This window comes from Eubalaena glacialis, chromosome X (assembly GCF_028564815.1).
Source record: "Eubalaena glacialis isolate mEubGla1 chromosome X, mEubGla1.1.hap2.+ XY, whole genome shotgun sequence".
Lineage (NCBI taxonomy): Eukaryota > Metazoa > Chordata > Mammalia > Artiodactyla > Balaenidae > Eubalaena > Eubalaena glacialis.
In genome coordinates this window covers 118,500,179-118,526,265 of record NC_083736.1, presented here as the reverse complement: position 1 = coordinate 118,526,265, position 26,087 = coordinate 118,500,179, and the positions used below count along the sequence as shown (strand labels likewise).

Genomic DNA, 26,087 nt, shown 5'->3' with positions numbered 1-26,087 from the left:
CTTTCCCAGACTCCTCCAGCTCCCTCTCCATTTTCCTTCATGGGCATCCCAACCCCAAAATTTCTTGCACGTCTAATCTAGGACCCATACTAACACACCACGTAACCTAACTTAGTGCATTCACTATTAAAGCTCTAGTCCTCTGTTTTACAGGGTCACAAATTCCACTTTAATAATTTCAGCAGGGGTATTAAGGGCCTGTGAACTACTTCTTATCAAACTCATAAGGGACTGACTGATAAAAAAGAAAAAGAATCTCAAAATGAGAAAGAACTACCAAGCAGATCAGCTAGATACACAATGGAGCCGACAAAATGTTCCCATCTCATCAAGAGCAGCTACTCGAAAAGCAGACTAAGCCCAGAAGCAGTCTGGTATGTCTGGAACATGAAAAGGGAGCTGGCTAGCCAAAAGGTGGAAACAACCCACATGTCCATCCACTCAGGAATGGGTAAACAAAATCTGGAATATCCACACAATGCGACATTATCCATAAAAAGGAATGAAGTACTGATACAATATGGATGAACCTCAAAAACATTATACTAAGTGAAAGGCACCGAACACAAAAGGCCACGTTATATGATTCCACTTATATGAAATGTCCAGAATAGGTAAATCTATAGATATGGAAAGCAGATTGGTGGTTGCCAGGGACAAGGAGGAAGAGGGAATGGGGAGTAGCTGCTTAATGGGTACAGGGTTTCATTTTGGGATGATGAAAGTGTTTTGGAACTAGATAGGGTTGGTGGTTTTACAACACTGTGAATGCACCAAATGCCACTGAATGTTCCCTTTAAAATGGTTAATTTTATGTTAATTTCTTCTCAATAAAATAAATAAATAAATAAGTTGTAAGGAAAAGATGTGGCGATACATCAACCAAAACAAAAACAAACAAAAGTCTAAAATTTCATTAAAAGGGTGGGGGAGGGGAGGTGGGAAGGGAGCAGGCTGATGTTAAGAATCCTTACCACATTCACAGCAAGCTTTCTGAGCCTAGCGAAGCCACACTTCTCTACTCTATGGTTATACCTGCCAACTGGAAAGGTTACTGCAAGGGTTCTAAATATCTCACAAAGACTGGAATTCTAGAATTGCCTGGTATTTCCCCTTCCTGGCCATTTCATCATAAATTGGGGTCACAAAATCAAGGGCCATATTTATGAAACCAAATTTAGGATACATACTCTGGTTAAGTACCAAAAGTACCAAGTATATTCCCAGGGACAATGGATTTTGCTCAAAAATCCAGGACATTTAGCTGTTAAAAACTACAGCTCTAAAAAAATAAATTAAAAATAAAAATTAAAAATAAAAATAAAAAAATAAAATAAAAACTACAGCTCTCTCAATGATTCTAACACTGAAGGGATTAAAAGAACTCATCCTCAGATATTTTACATATAGAAATAGTAAAAGCATAACTGAATTTCACTGCATTTTAAAAACACAATTCATTTCCAATTCTACCATGCAGCTGAACAGGCTGTGGCTTCAGTGATGCCTGTGGTCACCAGGATTAGAGGACTCCCGGTCCCGGGAGTGCCGGGCCCTTTTATGCCTGTGGGATTTATCTTGACTCCTACTTCTACTTCTGTGACTACGCCCCTCAGAGCGCCCACTGTGCCGGCTGCAATGTGCATCTGAGCTTCGACCTCTGTCTCTATCTCTGTTCTTGTCTTCTCTCTCTTCCTTCCTGCTTGATGACTTGTGTTCGTGCTTGGGCTTCTCCTTCCTCGGCTCCCTCTCTCGGTCCTCTGTTCCACCACGGCAGGTCGTCCTGATCTCAGGGGAGCTGGGGTGGGGCTTCCACACCTCCCTGGACTCTGACTTCTGACCCCTCTCTGAGTTCTTGCCACTGTGCTTTTTAGAGCCAGGGTCATCCTTTTCCTTTATCATCTTGCTTCTGGGCGATGAAGAGGAGGCTGGCTGCTCTGTCTGTACCTCCTGGTCAGTCTTCTCTTTGTCTTTCTTTCTTTTCTTTTTTTCCTTTTTGTCTGGAGGACAAGAAGGGCAAAATAAGAAAAGGAAGATGGAAAAGATGGAGGACATGCAAAAGGAAAGCATCCTTGGCAGCACCATGAAGCAGTCACAGTCTCTACTTCCAGAAAAGTGCCTCCGAGAAGCCAAGCTGGATGTCTGTCACCCTTGATATGTCGAGTTGCTGTATAAGGCAACTCCCACTCTTAATTACCTCTTTAAAGACCCTACCTCTTGGGCTTCCCTGGTGGCGCAGTGGTTAAGAATCTGCCTGCCAACGCAGGGGACACGGGTTTGAGCCCTGGTCTGGGAAGATCCCACATGCCGCGGAGCAACTAGGCTCGTGTGCCACAACTACTGAGCCTGCGCGTCTGGAGCCTGTGCTCCGCAACGGTAGAGACCACAACAGTGATAGGCCCACGCACCACGATGAAGAGTGGCCCCCGCTCGCTGCAACTGGAGAAAGCCCTCGCACAGAAACAAAGACCCAACACAGCCAAAAATAAATAAATTAATTAATTAATTTAAAAAAAAAAAGACCTTACCTCCAAATACAGTCACATTCTGAGTTACTGCGGGGTGGGGGGGCGGTTAGGACTTCAACATATGTATTTTGGTGGACAGAATTCAGCCCATACCATTAGCCTTCTGCTGATACCTCTCCTTTCCCAATTAAAGTAAGCTTCCCCACACCTTCCCCCTTCACACTTAAGAACTGATTACCAACTCTCAGTGAATGCTAAGAAGAGCAAACACTAAGCCTACCCAGAGTCTTCTCTTGGGCCTTAATGCTTTACCTTTTTTGTGTTTTCTGGTGGGTTTGCCATCTTCAGAGCCCTCAGATGAACTCAGTGAGGGAGTGTGAGCCCCACAGCCCCTCTCCTGCAGCTCTTTGGTCACATCATCCATTTCTTCTGAGTCCTTAGGAGCCCGATAGTTAGACACATGATCCACTCGGATAGTTCTTCCTTTGATCTAAGACAGACAGGCAATGCTTCAGCAAAGACAGCCCTCCTATCTAACTATTTGAACCCAGCTGCAGAAATCCATGGTTTGAACCATACCCATTACCCTCCTACTATTCTATTTCTCGGGAAATCTCGAAAGCAGACCTGCCCAACTGGTGTGTCACAGCACATATCCCTACACATTAATTCGCTCAGCCCTTGGGGCAGCCAGGTGGGGCCTGGGGCAGCTGGAGCCCCCAGGGCAGTTGTACTAGGCAGCCTCATCAGTTTACCCCAGAGTGCCATACTAATATCTTCATGTTCTACGTGTGCCATGAAGTGAAAAGAGCCTGGGAAGTACTGCCCCAAAGCACAAGCAGCACGGAAAACTGTAAGAGTTCAGACACACAAACAATGAATTACCCTCAATCTGTAACACCCACAGTGAAACATACCATGAAAAAGCCTGGCAGCAAGAGGGAATTCCTGAAATTGAGCTCAATGCTACAGCTGCTTTCTCGACACAGCAATTAGGACGAGGCCAAAGCAGACCAATAGTTGGGAGGGGGGAAGGAATCTAGAAAGGACTACTTTCTTTTTTCTTAAGCCCTCACACCCTGCTCTACCCCCAGCATACTGGAACAACTGGCTCACACTGATACTATCGCTGCAAAGCACAACTCTCCAGGTGAACAACAAAAAATTGACCCCTTACTTAAAACAAAAACATTCAGGCAGATACAGACTTATTCTATAGACAAAGCCATCTGAAATTTGAATTGTCTGGCTTTTCCTGTTCCATTCAAGAGCAAGTTTTTACTCTTACCTTTAAGCCTGAGCACTTTCTATCATCTATCCTATTCCCCATTTCAAAACATTTTTGAAAACCTTCCCTTTATGGTGACTCCCTTTGACTGCTGGCTCTCTTAAAAATCAAGCCTATAACCTTTTTCCACCCTGTCCTATAATCTCCAGTTGTTCCACACTGGTGCAGTCAGTGACAAACTCTCCAAGTCAAGAGTTCCCCCTCTGACCTGTGACAATGCTCGTTCAATGGCAGTGCTTTTCCTAAACAAGCAGAGGGACCACGTGGAGCACAGATAAGCCTGACTTGCCCCATCCCCTTCTCTCAGCCCAATGTCTCACTTACAAGGGTGGAAGAGAGAGGGGAACAGAGGAGAGAAAACTTCAGAATGAGTTACTTTTGTAGAATTTGTCATGAGATTTTAACTAGAGACTTTCCAGGGCCCAGTACTGCTAAGTCAGTGGAGACATATGACAGACATACATGGCTATGTCCTCAGCCATGAAACCACGATGGAGCCCCAAATTTCCTGACACAGGACAGCATGGAAGAGCAGCGTTTGCTAGTCTCTTTGTTCTTCAGTATACCAGAAATGAGAGTGGAGTGTGAGGAGGGAAAGGTGAAAAATAGAGGCCTGGTTGGGTGCCGGGTGAAGGGGAGTGGGGGGTCATGGTACCTATGCTCCTGAGGAGATGGTTTGCTAAGAGATGGGTAAAAGGAACAAGTGCTGGCAGAGTCATGAGCCAATGGAATTATTTCCTGGGATCATTTCCTGGTCAATGTGTCCCCACACCTCTGCAACCTTCACAACACACCCAGCTGACCAGTACTGCCCTTGAGCCTGTGGCTATCAGGTGGGAAATGAAACTGAAGCCCTACATGAAGGAAAAGTTCTGCTTAGTAAGCATACTCACCTTGATCCCATTAAAATTGTCAACAGCCAGAATTGTGCTCCTCTGGTCTTCATAGCAGAGGAAACAGAATCCTTTGGATTTCCCAGTCTTCTTGTCCCGTACCAGGTTAATGTTAACAATTTCGCCATATCTATTTATTTTATAAAAGAGTAAGACACTGTTGATTTAAAATGCAAAAACTTTCAGATTGGGTGACAAAACACAATTCAAATAATATAGTCTGTATGGGAGACACATCTAGAACAAGATGACAAAGAAAGGTTAAAAATAAAAAGTTAGGGAGGGAGGGGCAAGATGGCGGAAGAGTAAGACGTGGAGATCACCTTCCTCCCCACAGATACATGAGAAATACATCTACACGTGGAACTGCTCCTACAGAACACCCACTGAACGCTGGCAGAAGACGTCAGACCTCCCAAAAGGCAAGAAAATCCCCACGTACTTGGGTAGGGCAAAAGAAAAAAGAAATAACAGAGACAAAAGAATAGGGACGGGACCTGCACCAGTGGGAGGGAGCTGTGAAGGAGGAAAGGTTTCCACACACTAGGAAGCCCCTTCGTGGGCAGAGACTGTGGGTAGCAGAGGGGGGAAGCTTCGGAGCCACGGAGGAGAGCGCACCCACATTGGTGCGGAGGGCAAAGCGGAGATTCCCGCACAGAGGAGCGGTGCCGACCAGCACTCACCAGCCCGAGAGGCTTGTCTGCTCAGCCGCCGGGGCGGGCGGGGCCTGGGAGCTGGGGCTCGGGCTTCGGTGCTAGCCGGGAGGGAGTCCGGGAAAAAGACTGCAGCTGCCAAAGAGGCAAGAGAATTTTTCTTGCCTCTTTGTTTCGCGGCGCGCAAGGAGAGGGGATTCAGAGCGCCGCCTAAACGAGCTCCAGAGACGGGCGCGAGCCGCGGCTATCAGCGCGGATCCCACAGCAACAGGGACGCAGAGGGAAAAACGGAGAGATTCCCGCACAGAGGCTCGGCGCCGAGCAGCACTCACCAGCCCGAGAGGCTTGTCTGCTCACCCGCCGGGGCGGGCGGGGGCTGGGAGCTGAGGCGCGGGCTTCGGTCGGATCCCAGGGAGAGGACTGGGGTTGGCTGCGTGAACACAGCCTGAAGGGTCTAGCGCACCACAACTAGCCGGGAGGGTGCACGAGAAAAAGTCTGCAGCTGCCGAAGAGGCAGGAGACTTTTTCTTGCCTCTCTGTTTCGCGGCGTGCAAGGAGAGGGGATTCAGAGCGCCACTTAAACGAACTCCAGAGACGGGCGCGAGCCGCGGCTATCAGCGCGGACCCCAGAGACAGGCATGAGACGCTAAGGCTGCTGCTGCCGCCACCAAACAGCCTGTGGGCGAGCACAGGTCATTCTCCACACCGCCCCTCCCGGGAGCCTGTGCAGCCCGCCACGGCCAGGCTCCCGTAATCCGGGGACAACTTCCCCGGGAGAGCGCACGGCGCGCCTCAGGCTGCTGCAACGTCACACCGGCTTCTGCCGCCGCAGGCTCGCCCCGCCTCCTCCGTACCGCTCCCTCCCCCCGGCCTGACTGAGCCAGAGCCCCCGAATCAGCTGCTCCTTTAACCCCGTTCTGTCTGGGCGGGGAACAGACGCCCTCAGGGGACCTCCATGCAGAGGCGGGTCCAAATCCAAAGCTGAACCCTGGGAGCTGTACGAACAAAGAAGAGAAAGGGAAATCTCTCCCAGCAGCCTCAGAAGCAGCGGATTAAAGCTCCACAAACAACTTGATGTGCCTGCATCTGTTGAATACCTGAATAGACAACGAATCGTCCCAAATTTAGGAGATGGACTTTGGGAGCAGGATATATTAACTTTTCCCCTTTTCCTTTTTTTTGTGAGTGTAGATGTGTATGCTTCTGGGTGAGATTTTGTCTGTATAGCTTTGCTCTCACCGTTAGTCCTAGGGTTAGGTCCGTCCGTTTTTTTTTTTTTTTTTTTTTTTTTTTTTTTTGGCTTAAAAATTTTTTTTTCCCTAATAAATGTTTTTTTAATAATTTTTTCCTTATTTTCTATTTTTAAAAAAATTTTTAATAAGTTTTTTCATATTTTTTATTTTAAAAAATTAAAAGATTTTTTTCTTAATAAATTTTTTCTAAATAATTTTTTCTTATTTTTAGTATAAAAATTAATAAATCTATTTTTAAAAATTAAAAAAATTTTTTTTTCTTAATAAATTTACTCTTAATAATTTTTTTTTCTCTTTTTTTTCCTTATTTTTTATTATAATTGCTTTATTTTATTTTATTTTATCCTCTTTTTTTCTTTCTTTCCATTTTTTCTCCCTTTTATTCTGAGCCGTGTGGATGAAAGGCTCTTGGTGCTCCAGCCAGGCATCAGGGCTGTGCCTCTGAGGTGGGAGAGCCAACTTCAGGACACTGGTCCACAAGAGACCTCCCAGCTCCACGTAATACCAAACGGCGAAAATCTCTCACAGATCTCCATCTCAACATCAAGACCCAGCTTCACTCAACGACCAGCAAGCTACAGTGCTGGACACCCTATGCCAAACAACTAGCAAGAGAGGAACACAGCCCCATCCATTAACAGAGAGGCTGCCTAAAATCATAATAAGGCCACAGACACCCCAAAACACACCACCAGACGTGGACGAACCCACCAGAAAGACAACATCCAGCCTCATCCACCAGAACACAGGCACTAGTTCCCTCCACCAGGAAACCTACACAACCCACTGAACCAACCTTAGCCACTGGGGACAGATACCAAAAACAACGGGAACTACGAACCTGCAGCCTGTGAAAAGGAGACCCCAAACACAGTAAGATAAGCAAAATGAGAAGACAGAAAAACACACAGCAGATGAAGGAGCAGGGTCAAAACACACCAGACCTAACAAATGAAGAGGAAATAGGTAATCTACCTGAAAAAGAATTCAGAATAATGATAGTAAGGATGATCCAAAGTCTTGGAAATAGAATAGACAAAATGCAAGAAACATTTAACAAGGACGTAGAAGAACTAAAGAGGAACCAAGAAACGATGACAAGCACAATAAATGAAATTAAAAATACTCTAGATGGGATCAATAGCAGAATAACTGAGGCAGAAGAACGGATAAGTGACCTGGAAGATAAAATGGTGGAAATAACTACTGCAGACCAGAATAAAGAAAAAAGAATGAAAAGAACTGAGGACAGTCTCAGAGACCTCTGGGACAACATTAAACGCACCAACATTCGAATTATAGGGGTCCCAGAAGAAGAAGAGAAAAAGAAAGGGACTGAGAAAATATTTGAAGAGATTATAGTTGAAAACTTCCCTAATATGGGAAAGGAAATAGTTAATCAAGTCCTGGAAGCACAGAGAGTCCCATACAGGATAAATCCAAGGAGAAACACACCAAGACACATATTAATCAAACTATCAAAAATTAAATATAAAGAAAACATATTAAAAGCAGCAAGGGAAAAACAACAGATAACACACAAGGGCATCCCCATAAGGTTAACAGCTGATCTTTCAGCAGAAACTCTGCAAGCCAGAAGGGAGTGGCAGGATATACTTAAAGTGATGAAGGAGAAAAACCTACAACCAAGATTACTCTACCCAGCAAGGATCTCATTCAGATTTGATGGAGAAATTAAAACCTTTACAGACAAGCAAAAGCTGAGAGAGTTCAGCATCACCAAACCAGCTTTACAACAAATGCTAAAGGAACTTCTCTAGGCAAGAAACACAAGAGAAGGAAAACACCTACAATAACAAACCCAAAACATTTAAGAAAATGGGAATAGGAACATACATATCGATAATTACCTTAAATGTAAATGGATTAAATGCTCCCACCAAAAGACACAGACTGGCTGAATGGATACAAAAACAAGACCCATATATATGCTGTCTACAAGAGACCCACTTCAGACCTAGAGACACATACAGACTGAAAGTGAGGGGATGGAAAAAGATATTCCATGCAAATGGAAATCAAAAGAAAGCTGGAGTAGCAATTCTCATATCAGACAAAATAGACTTTAAAATAAAGACTATTACAAGAGACAAAGAAGGACACTATATAATGATCAAGGGATCGATCCAAGAGGAAGGTATAACAATTGGAAATATTTATGCACCCAACATAGGAGCACCTCAATACATAAGGGAAATACTAACAGCCATAAAAGGGGAAATCGACAGTAACACAATCATAGTAGGGGACTTTAACACCCCACTTTCACCAATGGACAGATCATCCAAAATGAAAATAAATAAGGAAACACAAGCTTTAAATGATACATTAAACAAGATGGACTTAATTGATATTTATAGGACATTCCACCCAAAAACAACAGAATACACATTTTTCTCAAGTGCTCATGGAACATTCTCCAGGATAGATCATATCTTGGGTCACAAATCAAGCCTTGGTAAATTTAAAAAAATTGAAATTGTATCAAGTATCTTTTCCGACCACGCTATGAGACTAGATATCAATTACAGGAAAAGATCTGTAAAAAATACAAACACATGGAGGCTACACAATACACTACTTAATAACGAAGTGATCACTGAAGAAATCAAAGGGGAAATCAAAAAATACCTAGAAACAAATGACAATGGAGACACGACGATCCAAAACCTATGGGATGCAGCAAAAGCAGTTCTAAGAGGGAAGTTTATAGCAATACAAGCCTACATCAAGAAACAGGAAACATCTCGAATAAACAACCTAACCTTGCACCTAAAGCAATTAGAGAAAGAAGAACAAAAAAACCCCAAAGCTAGCAGAAGGAAAGAAATCATAAAGATCAGATCAGAAATAAATGAACAAGAAATGAAGGAAACAATAGCAAAAATCAATGAAACTAAAAGCTGGTTCTTTGAGAAGATAAACAAAATTGATAAACCATTAGCCAGACTCATCAAGAGAAAAAAGGAGAAGACTCAAATTAATAGAATTAGAAATGAAAAAGGAGAAGTAACCACTGACACTGCAGAAATACAAACGATCATAAGAGATTACTACAAGCAACTCTATGCTAATAAAATGGACAACCTGAAAGAAATGGACAGATTCTTAGAAATGCATAACCTGCCGAGACTGAACCAGGAAGAAATAGAAAATATGAACAGACCAATCACAAGCACTGAAATTGAAACTGTGATTAAAAATCTTCCAACACACAAAAGCCCAGGACCAGATGGCTTCACAGGCGAATTCTATCAAACATTTAGAGAAGAGCTAACACCTATCCTTCTCAAACTCTTCCAAAATATTGCAGAGGGAGGAACACTCCCCAACTCATTCTACGAGGCCACCATCACCCTGATACCAAAACCAGGCAAAGATGTCACAAAGAAAGAAAACTACAGGCCAATATCACTGATGAACATAGATGCAAAAATCCTCAACAAAATACTAGCAAACAGAATCCAACAGCACATTAAAAGGATCATACACCATGATCAAGTGGGGTTTATTCCAGGAATGCAAGGATTCTTCAATATACGCAAATCAATCAACGTGATACATCATATTAACAAATTGAAGGAGAAAAACCATATGATCATCTCAATAGATGCAGAGAAAGCTTTCGACAAAATTCAACACCCATTTATGATAAAAGTCCTGCAGAAAGTAGGCATAGAGGGAACTTTCCTCAACATAATAAAGGCCGTATATGACAAACCCACAGCCAACATTGTCCTCAATGGTGAAAAACTGAAACCATTTCCACTAAGATCAGGAACAAGACAAGGTTGCCCACTCTCACCACTATTATTCAACATAGTTTTGGAAGTGTTAGCCACAGCAATCAGAGACGAAAAAGAAATAAAAGGAATCCAAATCGGAAAAGAAGAAGTAAAGCTGTCACTGTTTGCAGATGACATGATACTATACATAGAGAATCCAAAAGATGCTACCAGAAAACTACTAGAGCTAATCAATGAATTTGGTAAAGTAGCAGGATACAAAATTAATGCACAGAAATCTCTTGCATTCCTGTATACTAATGATGAAAAATCTGAAAGTGAAATTAAGAAAACACTCCCGTTTACCATTGCAACAAAAAGAATAAAATACCTAGGAATAAACCTACCTAAGGAGACAAAAGACCTGTATGCAGAAAATTATAGGACACTGATGAAAGAAATTAAAGATGATACAAACAGATGGAGAGATATACCATGTTCTTGGATTGGAAGAATAAACATTGTGAAAATGACTCTGCTACCCAAAGCAATCTACAGATTCAATGCAATCCCTATCAAACTACCACTGGCATTTTTCACAGAACTAGAACAAAAAATTTCACAATTTGTATGGAAACACAAAAGACCCCGAATAGCCAAAGCAATCTTGAGAACGAAAAATGGAGCTGGAGGAATCAGGCTCCCTGACTTCAGACTATATTACAAAGCTACAGTAATCAAGACAGTTTGGTACTGGCACAAAAACAGAAATATAGATCAATGGAACAGGATAGAAAGCCCAGAGATAAGCCCACGCACATATGGTCACCTTATCTTTGATAAAGGAGGCAAGCATATACAGTGGAGAAAAGACAGCCTCTTCAATAAGTGGTGCTGGGAAAATTGGACAGGTACATGTAAAAGTATGAAATTAGAACACTCCCTAACACCATACACAAAAATAAACTCAAAATGGATTAAAGACCTAAGTGTAAGGCCAGACACTATCAAACTCTTAGAGGAAAACATAGGCAGAACACTCTATGACATAAATCACAGCAAGATCCTTTTTGACCCAGGTCCTAGAGAAATGGAAATAAAAACACAAATAAACAAATGGGACCTAATGAAACTTAAAAGCTTTTGCACAGCAAAGGAAACCATAAACAAGACCAAAAGACAACCCTCAGAATGGGAGAAAATATTTGCAAATGAAGCAACAGACAAAGGATTAATCTCCAAGATTTACAAGCAGCTCATGCAGCTCAATAACAAAAAAACAAACAACCCAATCCAAAAATGGGCAGAAGACCTAAATAGACATTTCTCCAAAGAAGATATACAGATTGCCAACAGACACATGAAAGAATGCTCAACATCATTAATCATTAGAGAAATGCAAATCAAAACTACAATGAGGTATCATCTCACACTGGTCAGAATGGCCATCATCAAAAAATCTAGAAACAATAAATGCTGGAGAGGGTGTGGAGAAAAGGGAACACTCTTGCACTGTTGGTGGGAATGTAAATTGATACAGCCACTATGGAGAACAGTATGGAGGTTCCTTAAAAAACTAAAAATAGAACTACCATATGACCCAGCAATCCCACTACTGGGCATATACCCTGAGAAAACCATAATTCAGAAAGAGTCATGTACCAAAATATTCATTGCAGCTCTGTTTACAATAGCCAGGACATGGAAGCAACCTAGGTGTCCATCATCGGATGAATGGATAAAGAAGATGTGGCACATATATACAATGGAATATTACTCAGCCATAAAAAGAAATGAAATGGAGGTGTTTGTAATGAGGTGGATGGAGTTAGAGTCTGTCATACAGAGTGAAGTAAGTCAGAAAGAGAAAAAGAAATACAGTATGCTAACACATATATATGGAATCTAAGGGAAAAAAAAAAAGGTCATGAAGAACCTAGTGGCAAGATGGGAATAAAGACACAGACCTACTAGAGAATGGACTTGAGGATATGGGGAGGGGGAGGGGTGAGATGTGACAGGGTGAGAGAGTGTCATGGACATATATACACTACCAAATGTAAAATAGATAGCTAGTGGGAAGCAGCCGCATAGCACAGGGAGATCAGCTCGGTGCTTTGTGACCACCTAGAGGGGTGGGATAGGGAGGGTGGGAGGGAGGGAGATGCAAGAGGGAAGAGATATGGGAACATATGTATATGTATAACTGATTCACTTTGTTATAAAGCAGAAGCTAACACACCATTGTAAAGCAATTATACTTCAATAAAGATGTTTAAAAAAAAAAAAAATAAATAAAAAGTTAGACAAAGATATATCAAGAACACCCAATTAAAAAATGGGTGGTAGTATTAAGATCAAAGATGAGGCTTAAGAAAATGGCGGAAGAGTAAGACGCGGAGATCACCTTCCTCCCCACAGATACATCAGAAATACATCTACACGTGGAACTGCTCTTATAAAACACCCACTGAACGCTGGCAGAAGATGTCAGACCTCCCAAAAGGCAAGAAACTCCCCACTACCTGGGTAGGGCAAAAGAAAAAAGAAAAAGCAGAGACAAAAGAATAGGGATGGGACCTGCACCAGTGGGAGGGAGCTGTGAAGGAGGAAAGGTTTCCACACACTAGGAAGCCCCTTCGCGGGCGGAGACTGTGGGTGGCGGAGGGGGGAGGTTCGGAGCCACGGAGGAGAGCGCAGCAACAGGGGTGCGGAGGGCAAAGCAGAGAGATTCGCGCACAGAGGAGTGGTGCCGACCAGCACTCACCAGCCCGAGAGGCTTGTCTGCTCACCCGCCGGGGCAGGCGGGAGCTGGGAGCCGAGGCTCGGGCTTCGGTCGGATTGCAGGGAGAGGACTGGGGTTGGCGGCGTGAACACAGCCTGAAGGGGTTAGCGCACCACAGCTAGCCGGGAGGGAGTCCGGGAAAAGGTCTGGAGCTGCCGAACAGGCAAGAGACTTTTTCTTGCCTCTTTGTTTCCTGGTGTGCGAAGAGAGGGGATTAAGAGCGCCACTTAAAGGAGCTCCAGAGACGGGCACGAGCCGCGGCTATCAGCGCGGACCCCAGAGACGCGCATGAAACGCTAAGGCTGCTGCTGCCGCCACCAAGAAGCCTGTGTGCAAGCACAGGTCACTATCCACACCTGCCCTCCCAGGAGCCTGTGCAGCCCGCCACTGCCAGGGTCCCGTGATCCAGGGACAACTTCCCCGGGAGAACGCACGGCGCGCCTCAGGCTGCTGCAACGTCACGCTGGCCTCTGCCGCCGCAGGCTCGCCCCACATCCGTACCCTTCCTTCCCCCCGGCCTGAGTGAGCCACAGCCCCCGAAGCAGCTGCTCCTTTAACCCCATCCTGTGTGAGCGAAGAACAGACGCCATCAGGCGACCTACACGCAGAGGCGGGTCCAAATCCAAAGCTGAAACCCGGGAGGTGTGCGAACAAAGAAGAGAAAGGGAAATCTCTCCCAGCAGCCTCAGAAGCAGCGGATTAAAGCTCCACAAACAACTTGATGTACCTGCATCTGTGGACTACCTGAATAGACAACGAATCATCCCAAATTGAGGAGGAGGACTCTGGGAGCAAGATATATTATTTTTTCCCCTTTTCCTCTTTTTGTGAGTGTGTATGTGTATGCTTCTGTGTGAGATTTTGTCTGTATAGCTTTGCTTTCACCATTTGTCCTAGGGTTCTGTTCATCCATTTTTGTTTGTTTGCGTTTTTTTGTTTTTTTTGTTTTCTTACTTTAGAAAAATTTTTTTTCTTTTTTTCTTAATAATTATTTTTAATTTTTTATTTTAATTACTTTATTTTATTTTATCCTCTTTCTTTTTTTCTTTCTATTTTTTCTCCCTTTTATTCTGAGCCGTGTGGAGGAAAGGCTCTTGGTGCTCCAGCCAGGCATCAGGGCTGTGCCTCTGAGGTGGGAGAGCCAACTTCAGGACACTGGTCCACATGAGACCTGCCAGCTCCACGTAACACCAAACGACGAAAATCTCCCAGAGATCTCCATCTAAACACCAAGACCCAGCTTCACTCAACGACCAGCAAGCTATACTGCTGGACACCCTATGCCAAACAACTAGCAAGACAGGAACACAACCCCACTGATTAGCAGAGAGGCTGCCTAAAATCATAATAAGGCCACAAACACCCCAAAACACATCACCAGATGTGGACCTGCCCACAAGAAAGACAAGATCCAGCCTCATCCACCAGAACACAGGCACTAGTTCCCTCCACCAGGAAGCCTACACAACCCACTGAAACAACCTTAGCCACTGGGGACAGATACCAAAAACAACAGGAACTACGAACCTGCAGCCTGCGAAAAGGAGACCCCAAACACAGTAAGATAAGCAAAATGAGACGACAGAAAAACACACAGCAGGTGAAGGAGCAAGGTAAAAACACACCAGACCTAACAAATGAAGAGGAAATAGGCAGTCTACCTGAAAAAGAATTCAGAATAATGATAGTAAAGATGACCCAAAATCTTGGAAATAGAATAGACAAAATGCAAGAAACATTTAACAAGGACCTAGGAGAACTAAAGAGGAACCAAGCAACGATGAAAAATGCAATAAATGAAATTAAAAATACTCTAGAAGGGATCAATAGCAGAATAACTGAGGCAGAAGAACGGATAAGTGACCTGGAAGATAAAATAGTGGAAATAACTACTGCAGAGCAGAATAAAGAAAAAAGAATGAAAAGAACTGAGAACAGCCTCAGAGACTTCTGGGACAACATTAAACGCACCAACATTCGAATTATAGGGGTCCCAGAAGAAGAAGAGGAAAAGAAAGGGACTGAGAAAATATGTGAAAAGATTATCATTGAAAAGTTCCCTAATATGGGAAAGGAAATAGTTAATCAAGTCCTGGAAGCACAGAGAGTCCCACACAAGATAAATCCAAGGAGAAACACGCCAAGACACATATTAATCAAACTATCAAAAATTAAATATAAAGAAAATATATTAAAAGCAGCAAGGGAAAAACAACAAATAACACACAAGGGAATCTCCATAAGGTTAACAGCTGATCTTTCAGTAGAAACTCTGCAAGCCAGAAGGGAGTGGCAGGACATATTTAAAGTGATGAAGGAGAAAAACCTACAACCAAGATTACTCCACCCAGCAAGGATCTCATTCAGATTTGATGGAGAAATTAAAATCTTTACAGACAAGCAAAAGCTGAGAGAGTTCAGCACCAACAAACCAGCTTTACAACAAATGCTAAAGGAACTTCTCTAGGCAAGAAACACAAGAGAAGGAAAACACCTACAATAACAAACCCAAAACATTTAAGAAAATGGGAATAGGAACATACATATCGATAATTACCTTAAATGTAAATGGATTAAATGCTCCCACCAAAAGACACAGACTGGCTGAATGGATACAAAAACAAGACCCGTACATATGCTGTCTACAAGAGACCCACTTCAGACCTAGGGACACATACAGACTGAAAGTGAGGGGATGGAAAAAGATATTCCATGCAAATGGAAATCAAAAGAAAGCTGGAGTAGCAATTCTCATATCAGACAAAATAGACTTTAAAATAAAGACTATTACAAGAGACAAAGAAGGACACTATATAATGATCAAGGGATTGATTCAAGAAGAAGATATAACAATCGTAAATATTTATGCACCCAACATAGGAGCACCTCAATACATAAGGCAAATACTAACAACCATAAAAGGGGAAATCGACAGGAACACAATCATAGTAGGGGACTTTTACACCCCACTTTCACCAATGGACAGATCATCCAAAATGAAAATAAATAAGGAAACACAAGCTTTAAATGATACATAAACAAGATGGACTTAATTGATATTTATAGGACATTCCACCCAAAAACAACAGAATACACATTTTTCTCAAGTGCTCATGGAACATTCTCCAGGATAGATCATATTTGGGTCACAAATCCAGCATTGGTAAATTTAAGAAAATTGAAATCGTATCAAGTATCTTTTCCGACCACAACGCTATGAGACTAGATATCAATTACAGGAAAAGATCTGTAAAAAATACAAACACATGGAGGCTACACAATACACTACTTAATAACGAAGTGATCACTGAAGAAATCAAAGGGGAAATCAAAAAATACCTAGAAACAAATGACAATGGAGACACGACGACCCAAATCCTATGGGATGCAGCAAAAGCAGTTCTAAAAGGGAAGTTTATAGCAATACAAGCCTACCTCAAGGAACAGGAAACATCTCAAATAAACAACCTAACCTTGCACCTAAAGCAATTAGAGAAAGAAGAACAAAAAAACCCCAAAGTTAGCAGAAGGAAAGAAATCATAAAGATAAGATCAGAAATAAATGAAAATAAATGAAGGAAACAATAGCAAAGATCAATAAAACTAAAAGCTGGTTCTTTGAGAAGATAAACAAAATTGATAAACCATTAGCCAGACTCATCAAGAAAAAAAGGGAGAAGACTCAAAGCAATAGAATTAGAAATGAAAAAGGAGAAGTAACAATTGACACTGCAGAAATACAAATGATCATGAGAGATTACTACAAGCAACTCTATGCCAATAAAATGGACAACCTGGAAGAAATGGACAAATTCTTAGAAATGCACAAACTTCCAAGACTGAACCAGGAAGAAATAGAAAATATGAACAGACCAATCACAAGCACTGAAATTGAAACTGTGATTAAAAATCTTCCAACACACAAAAGCCCAGGACCAGATGGCTTCACAGGCGAATTCTATCAAACATTTAGAGAAGAGCTAACACCTATCCTTCTCAAACTCTTCCAAAATACTGCAGAGGGAGGAACACTCCCCAACTCATTCTACGAGGCCACCATCACCCTGATACCAAAACCAGACAAAGATGTCACAAAGAAAGAAAACTACAGGCCAATAACACTGATAAACGTAGATGCAAAAATCCTCAACAAAATACTAGCAAACAGAATCCAACAGCACATTAAAAGGATCATACACCATGATCAAGTGGGGTTTATTCCAGGAATGCAAGGATTCTTCAATATACGCAAATCAATCAACGTGATACACCATATTAACAAATTGAAGGAGAAAAACCATATGATCATCTCAATAGATGCAGAGAAAGCTTTCGACAAAATTCAACACCCATTTATGATAAAACCCCTGCAGAAAGTACGCACAGAGGGAACTTTCCTCAACATAATAAAGGCCATATACGACAAACCCACAGCCAACATCGTCCTCAATGGTGAAAAACTGAAACCATTTCCACTAAGATCAGGAACAAGACAAGGTTGCCCACTCTCACCAGTATTATTCAACATAATTTCGGAAGTTTTAGCCACAGCAATCAGAGAAGAAAAAGAAATAAAAGGAATCCAAATCGGAAAAGAAGTAAAGCTGCCACTGTTTGCAGATGACATGATACTATACACAGAGAATCCTAAAGATGCTACCAGAAAACTACTAGAGCTAATCAATGAATTTGGTAAAGTAGCAGGATACAAAATTAATGCACAGAAATCTCTTGCATTCCTATACACTAATGATGAAAAATCTGAAAGTGAAATTAAGAAAACACTCCCATTTACCACTGCAATGAAAAGAATAAAACATCTAGGAACAAACCTACCTAAGGAGACAAAAGACCTGTATGCAGAAAATTATAAGACACTGATGAAAGAAATTAAAGATGATACAAATAGATGGAGACATACACCATGTTCTTGGATTGGAAGAATCAACATTGTGAAAATGACTCTACTACCCAAAGCAATCTACAGATTCAATGCAATCCCTATCAAACTACCACTGGCATTTTTCACAGAACTAGAACAAAAAATTTCAGAACTTGTATGGAAACACAAAAGACCCCAAATAGCCAAAGCAATCTTGAGAACGAAAAATGGAGCTGGAGGAATCAGGCTCCCTGACTTCAGACTATACTACAAAGCTACAGTAATCAAGACAGTATGGTACTGGCACAAAAACAGAAACATAGATCAATGGAACAGGATAGAAAGCCCAGAGATAAACCCACGCACATATGGTCACCTTATCTTTGATAAAGGAGGTAAGCATATACAGTGGAGAAAAGACAGCCTCTTCAATAAGTGGTGCTGGGAAAACTGGACAGCTACATGTAAAAGTATGAAATTAGAACACTCCCTGACACCATACACAAAAATAAACCCAAAATGGATTAAAGACCTAAATGTAAGGCCAGACACTATCAAACTCTCAGAGGAAAACATGGGCAGAACACTCTATGACATAAATCACAGCAAGATCCTTTTTGACCCAGCTCCTAGAGAAATGGAAATAAAAACAAAAATAAACAAATGGGACCTAATGAAACTTAAAAGCTTTTGCACAGCAAAGGAAACCATAAACAAGACCGAAAAAGAACCCTCAGAATGGGAGAAAAAATTTGCAAATGAAGCAACTGACAAAGGATTAATCTCCAAAATTTACAAGCAGCTCATGCAGCTCAGCAACAAAAAAACAAACAACCCAAACCAAAAATGGGCAGAAGACCTAAATAGACATTTCTCCAAAGAAGATATACAGATTGCCAACAGACACATGAAAGAATGCTCAACATCATTAATCATTAGAGAAATGCAAATCAAAAGCACAATGAGATATCATCTCACACGGGTCAGAATGGCCATCATCAAAAAATCCAGAAACAATAAATGCTGGAGAGGGTGTGGAGAAAAGGGAACACTCTTGCACTGTTGGTGGGAATGTAAATTGATACAGCCACTATGGAGAACAGTATGGAGGTTCCTTAAAAAACTAAAAATAGAACTACCATACAACCCAGCAATCTCACTACTGGGCATATACCCTGAGAAAACCATAATTCAAAAAGAGTCATGTACCAAAATGTTCATTGCAGCTCTATTTACAATAGCCAGGACATGGAAGCAACCTAAGTGTCCATCATCGGATGAATGGATAAAGAAGATGTGGCACATATATACAATGGAATATTACTCAGCCATGAAAAGAAACGAAATGGAGGTATTTGTAGTGAGGTGGATGGAGTTAGAGTCTGTCATACAGAGTGAAGTAAGTCAGAAAGAGAAAAACAAATACAGTATGCTAACACATATATATGGAATCTAAAGGAAAAAAAAATGGTCATGAAAAACCTAGTGGCAAGACGGGAATAAAGACACAGACCTACTAGAGAATGGACTTGAGGATATGGGGAGGGAGAAGGGTAAGATGTGACAAAGTGAGAGAGTGGCATGGACATATATACACTACCAAACGTAAAATAGATAGCTAGTGGGAAGCAACCGCATAGCACAGGGAGATCAGCTCTGTGCTTTGTGACCACCTAGAGGGGTGGGATAGGGAGGGTGGGAGGGAGGGAGATGCAAGAGGGAAGAGATATGGGAACATATCTATATGTATAACTGATTCACTTTGTTATAAAGCAGAAACTAACACACCATTGTAAAGCAATTATATTCCAATAAAGATGTTAAAAAAAAAAAACAAGATGAATTCAAGGCCAACAAAAAAAAAACATTTACCTGTGACTAAGAGGGCTCTTTTGCTCTGAAAAAGGTCCTAATACATAACAAAAGTCATGAAATGTTATGCATAAATCAACAAATCAAAAATTATAATTAAAAATAGGATGAGCAAGTAAGAGTGAAAGTTATGAGAGATTTTAACACACCACTTTGAGTTCATAACACATAAAATTGAGAAAAATAGGCCAGAGGAATTAATTAATATAAAATTATATAATATAAATACAAATAAACATATAAATAATAATATAACAATTATATTGTTAAAAATATGAACATCAGACTAGTATATATATAGATATATTTGATTGTACAAAAAGATGAGAGTTTCTTCTCAAGAATCCATGAAACACATATTAAAATTGACTGTAGACTAGGTCTCAAAGTAAACCTCAATCATCTCCAAAAACAGCACAGACTATATTCTCCAACCACAATGTTAAACAGCTGGAAATAATATTTTAAAACAAAAAATACCCTACCTAGAACTTGAAACCTATTCTCCAAGCTAACAACTGGATGAAAGAGAAAGTAAAACAAAATAAAGAAATCAATGGCAGACTATTTAGAAAATAACAAAAATAGGAATATATACCAAAATTTATGGGATGTGGCTAAAACCACACTCAGGAAAATCTGTAGATTGTACATCCCCTAAAAAGTCAATGTTACCATAACATAATTTAAACATATGAATAAATGAATGCATAAAAATTAAAAAATAATAATTTTGCATAGCAAAAAGATCACAATAAGCAAAGTCAAAAGTCAAATGACAAACTAGGAGAAAACGTTTGCAATTTATATCACAGATTAAGGACTAGAAAGCCATTTTTTTCCTTTTGCTATAAAAGACATTATCAGGACAACTGATGTAGTTGAATAAAGTCTATAGATTAGATAATAATACTGTAACAGTGTTGACTTCCTGAATTTGATCACTATACTGAGGTTAAACAAGAGAATGTACTTGTATTTTGGGAAATACACATTGAAGAATTTAGGAGTAAATGGGCATCTTGTCTGCAACTGACTCTCAAAAGGTTAAAAAAATATATGTATAGATGGCGTGAAATAATAACAAAGCATATGTGGTAAAATGCTAACATCTGGGGACTCCAAGTGAAGGGGGTACAGGTATACTTTATACTATTTTATAACTTTCCTGTTTTAAGCCAGAAATTATTTCAAAATAAAAAGTAAAAGAAGAAAAGAATACAGGAGTTGGCTTGAAGGGACTACTACAGACCAATCAGGGACAATTTGAGCATCAAGAAATAATAATAACGGCAACGTAGTATAACACATCAAATTAAAAACAAAAAATAAGTCCACAGCAATACAATACACGATAAAGTGTTACAACAATAAGTTAATATCCTTAACACATGAACGGCTCTCGTAAAATCAGTAAGAAAATGAGGAATACACTAATAGGGAAAAAAATAGGCAAATGATATTAATAGACAATTTACAAAGAAAAAGAAATAATAAGGGCCTGTAAATCTATGAAAGGATGTTCAACCTCCCTGATGATGAAATAAAGGCAAAGTAAAATAATACTGAGAGGCTGTATGGCAAATATTTTTTTAAATAACCATTACTGATTCGGATTCAGAAAAATGAGCATTCTAGTGAGAGTGGAAATTGATACAACCTTTTCAGTGGAAACTGAAACAACCTTTTCAGAGAGTAATTTGGCAATGTTTATAAAACATCTTAAAAATGCTACCATACTGATCCAGTAATTTCACTAAGGAAACCATCAGGGATGCATACAAAGATGTATATACTACAATGTATTTTGCAGTAATAATTTATAACAGCAAAATATTAGAAATAACGCCCAACATTGAAAAGAAAACAATAAAGAAAAACACCAAGATGTTAACAGCTTTTCCTTAAAGTACATTCTATTTTCTTCTTTATACTTTTTCTTTTTGCCAAATGTTCTTTTTTTTTTTATAACTATAAATTTTTTTTTAACATCATTATTGGAGCACAATTGCCCCACAGTGGTGTGTTAGCCTCCGCCCTACAACAAAGTGAATCAGCTACACACACACACACACACACACACACACACACACACACGTCCCCACATCTCCCCCCTCCCGCGTCTCCCTCCGTCCCACCCTCCCTATCCCACCCCTCTAGGTGGTCACAAAGCACAGAGCTGATCTCCCTGTGCTATGCAGCTGCTTCCCACTAGCTATCTATTTTACGTTTGGTAGTGTATATATGTCCATGCCACTCTCTCACTTTGTCCCAGCTTACCCTTCTCCCTCCCCATATCCTCAAGTCCATTCTCTAGTACGTTTGTGTCTTTATTCCCGTCTTGCCACTAGGTTCTTCATGACCTTTTTTTTTTTTTTTTTTAGATTCCATATATATGGGTTAGTATACGGTATTTGTTTTTCTCTTTCTGACTTACTTCACTCTGTATGAGAGACGCTAGGTCCATCTACCTCACTGCAGATAACTCAATTTCGTTTCTTTTTATGGCTGAGTAATATGCCATTGTATATATGTGCCACATCTTCTTTATCCATTCATCTGTTGATGGACACTTAGGTTGCTTCCATGTCCTGGCTATTGTAAACAGAGCTGCAGTGAACATTTCGGTACATGACTCTTTTTGAATTATGGTTTTCTCAGGTATTGCCAAATGTTCTATAATGACTATACATTACTCTGATAATCAGAAAACAAAATACTTTTTGAAAGCCACTGTTATCAGTCGCAAAGGCAATCTTCATGGAGGGCAACGTGTATAGCCAGAACAGAGAACTGGAATAAACACACACACTAGCTGTGTGAAATAAACACACTGAATGCAAGTAAGACAAAAACAGCTCCCAGATGGAAGGCTGGATCAGGTAGAGGTATCACAAAGGGGTGGAAATTATAGGCTGTACCTGCTGTGAACTTCCCAATACCCAGGAGTTGGAGGAAGCAGCCTCTGTCCCTCTCAGGGCCCTCTACCATGGCCTTCTTCTTGCCCAATTTCTTTCCCATGGCCTTCTGCCCTATATGCTGCCCAACCATTCAGCCAGAACCTGCTGCCCCCTAAGTTGCCCAACCACTCAGCCAGGGCCCTCTGCCCATTGGATGGCCCAACCATGCCCTGCCATGGCAATGACTCTGCCAGGGTGTGCTAGCCGTGTTTGCTTGCCCAACCCCTTTTACCATGGTCCTCTGCCCCTGAGGGCTACACAGCCCAGGAGTCATGGCCCTCTGCTCCTGTGAGCTGCCAAGGCCCTCTGGCCCTATAGACTAACTACTCTATGTAGCTCTGGGGTTGTACCCAACCCCTCTCCTACCAGCTGCCACTACTAGTGTGAGCTGCCAAGACCCTCTCCCACCCAGTGCTGCTGCTATCATCCCATAGCAGAAGGAAGAATATAAGGTTCTCCTATACATTCTTATTCCTCAGCAGCCTGTGATTCTCAGCCTCCAGTTAAAGAGATTGGCTCTGCTCACTAACCTTACACTAATCTAGAAACAAAGCAAGCAAACTATTGCCTAAACCTTTTGCTTTTTTCCCAATTCCTCTGTGCTTTGCCCTAATCCTACAATGCCACACAGGTGTGGGCCCAGAAGCGCCCCGTGATCATGAGTTACCACTAGTTTGTAGGAGCCCGAGGAGATGGGCCAACACAGTACCTTCCTGGGAGTTCCAGCCTGTTCCAGTGTAGGCCTCAGTGAAAAAGCAATAAAAATAGACCAGAATCCCCAAGACAGCCTCCTAAATCATCCAACTTCTTGGATCTTCCACATTGGGAGAGTACCAGAACCATGTCCTGGGACTGATCTAAACTAGAGCAGAAGCTCCAACTCTCCCCATGCAGGGAGGCCGGTCAGCCTAGAATTAAAATAAATGGTTTTTGTGATGCCATAAAATGCGTTATGGAAGCAAACTATTCTGATGACTGAGAAGGCAGAAAATGAAAGGGGACTTACTGTGAGAACACACAGATGATGTCCCCTTCAGTCAGCTCATAAGGAAGCCCTCCTAGAAGAAAAAAACACATTTCAGTTCAGCAAACATTTACCAAGTGTCTACTATGTGCCATGCATGCATCAAGCCAGGCACTGGGGGTGCAAAGGAGAGTAAACAACAGGGCCTGCCCTCAAAGAACTCACAGTCTGATGCAATGACAGAAACACATAGAAGATGTAGCAGTAGTACAGAAAAAACAGTGATTAACTTTGAGTGGAAAGATCGGGGCCACCCCTAACCAAACTAATCCCCCTCACACCCAAAATCTTCTGGACAAAGCAGATAGTTTCCAGCACAAAACTTGGATTCCATAAACATATCTTGAACTCATATGCTCTTTATCTACAAATTCACAGCTAAGATCCAAAATCACTTTAAATATGCAAATATTAACCCCAACTCACACAGACCAAGGATTATAAAGTCAACTGTTAAGCATTTCATAGGAAATAAATTCCCCTGCAAATGTTTCCTTCCTCATCAGTAGAATGGGAATATTAGTACTTACTTTACAGAACTGTTATAAGAATTAAATAAAACAATGGATATAAAATGCTTAGCACAATGTCTGGTGCAATAACCTCTTTGAATAAACTGTCAAATTACTGGATGTGACACAAGTGAATACAGAGATGGTGATATGACCACGGATAGAAGGCAGGAGCTAATTAGATGAGGAAAATAAATTCTGAGGGAAGGGGAATGGGGTGGGAGGGAGTTGGCAGTAATATGGGATAGGGGCTAAGACCATGAGTTCTAGAATCCCATAGTTCTGGCTGTTCCACTTACTAGCTATGTAGAAGGAAGTCCATTAACTTCTCTGCACCTCAGTTTCCTTAGCTGTATAAATGGGGGGACGGGGGGTGATAAAAATCGTCTCTGAGAAACCAAGTGGCACGATTCTTAGCATAGTGAATGACAAGCAGTACCTATCATGAGCACTGACTTGGCAGAGAGAGCAAACTAGAAATGGGGGAGAAAAAAGACATGGAAAACGGATTTACAGGCAGAGAGCGGAAGGAAATAAAAGTGAGTGATGAATGTCGGGAGGACTGAAGGGCGGGAACGCTGAAATGTTAGGGAGCAGGTCAGGAGAGAACGAGGAGCCCTACGGGAGAAAGATGTGGGCCTCACCCAAGAAGATCCAGGCGCTGTCCTTGTACTCGGAGTGCCAAGACACCTTCTCCGCTACCCCCAGCTGGACCTCACGCTCATTCAGCTCGTTGATCAGCTTAACTTTAGTTAAAGGGCTGCACAGGGAACGGAAAAGCGCACAAGTAAGCGCGGCCCGGCCTGAGGTAAAGGAGAGCAAAACTGGGGGACTAATTTTCTACTCTCCCCGCCCCTCCCGCCCCTCAGCCCCGCAGATGCTCTATCACCTCAGCCCCGGTAGGCCACCTCCGGCTGCCCGTCCCCGACACCTCCCCTCAGAGGGAAGCTCTGGGGCCTTACTTCATCTCTGCGGGTTCACACTCAGAAGCTAGGAACCGACTTCACGCTCAGAACCTAGGAAGCGACTTCCGGGAGAAGCCTCAAGACGCATGCGCAGCCCCGGCGCCGCGCGCCCATTGGTCTCCGCGGGGCTTGCGCCGCGCCGGAAGAGCGCAGCCGCGCGCCCATTGGTCTCCGCGGAGCTTGCGCCGCGCCGGAAGAGTGCTGTCGCGCGCCCATTGGTCTCCGCGGAGCTTGCGCCGTGCCGGAAGAGCGCAGCCGCGCTGGGGGCGCGGCGCCTGCGCAGTAGGTCGAGAAGCGGCTTTCCTGGTTTGGTGAATTCGTTCCTTCAGAGTTTTTCTCTGGTCCCTCCCTTCCTTCCTCTGTGAAATTGGGCAAGAGTGCGAGCCTAGTCTGTTACAGGACTCCTAGCTCTTGGGCGACGCCTGGCCTTGATTGGGTTAGCTATAAATGTTTGTTGAATTAAGACTGAAAAAGGTGCCTGATACGGCGACTTGAGGCCCAGCGTTCGCTCCCAGGGCTAATTCCCACTCCATCCTTCACTCCCAGCCGATTACTCACACGCACACCCCCATCAAATCATCCCTGTTCAGGAGTGACGGCAGAAAAGTGAAGAAGATATGTGAGGGGGTAAATCCTTTTTGTCTCTCATATTCCAATGCATAAGCAACTGACAAGTGTGCCTCCATAGGCTGAATTGAATACCCAGATTTGTGTGAAAGCTGCTACCCCTTTTCTATAGTCACTCTCCTACTCAAGCGGGAGGTAGAAATTCATATTGTTAAATTA

The 26,087-nt window shown here is 42.0% G+C and overlaps 1 protein-coding gene across 1 annotated transcript; it reads right to left on the bottom strand.

The window, feature by feature from the left end:
* Window positions 1-1,396: 1,396 nt before the first annotated feature.
* On the bottom strand, window positions 1,397-25,346 carry RBMX2 (RNA binding motif protein X-linked 2). The gene is made up of 6 exons (XM_061177651.1): window positions 25,299-25,346; window positions 24,981-25,096; window positions 23,807-23,858; window positions 4,650-4,779; window positions 2,781-2,958; window positions 1,397-2,000 (listed from the first exon to the last, which is right to left on the bottom strand). Exons 1-6 carry the CDS (start codon window positions 25,301-25,303, stop codon window positions 1,498-1,500), a joined length of 984 nt encoding a protein of 327 aa, XP_061033634.1. The 5' UTR covers window positions 25,304-25,346; the 3' UTR covers window positions 1,397-1,497.
* Window positions 25,347-26,087: the final 741 nt, after the last annotated feature.

Excerpts from the sequence above, each read along its gene's own strand:
- RBMX2 (XM_061177651.1), bottom strand. Across the intron at positions 4,780-23,806 it reads ATCATCTGTGTGTTCTCACA|ATATGGCGAAATTGTTAACA; the intron begins GTAAGTCCCCTT and ends TAAAATAAATAG. Across the intron at positions 2,959-4,649 it reads ACAATTTTAATGGGATCAAG|ATCAAAGGAAGAACTATCCG; the intron begins GTGAGTATGCTT and ends TGTCTGTCTTAG.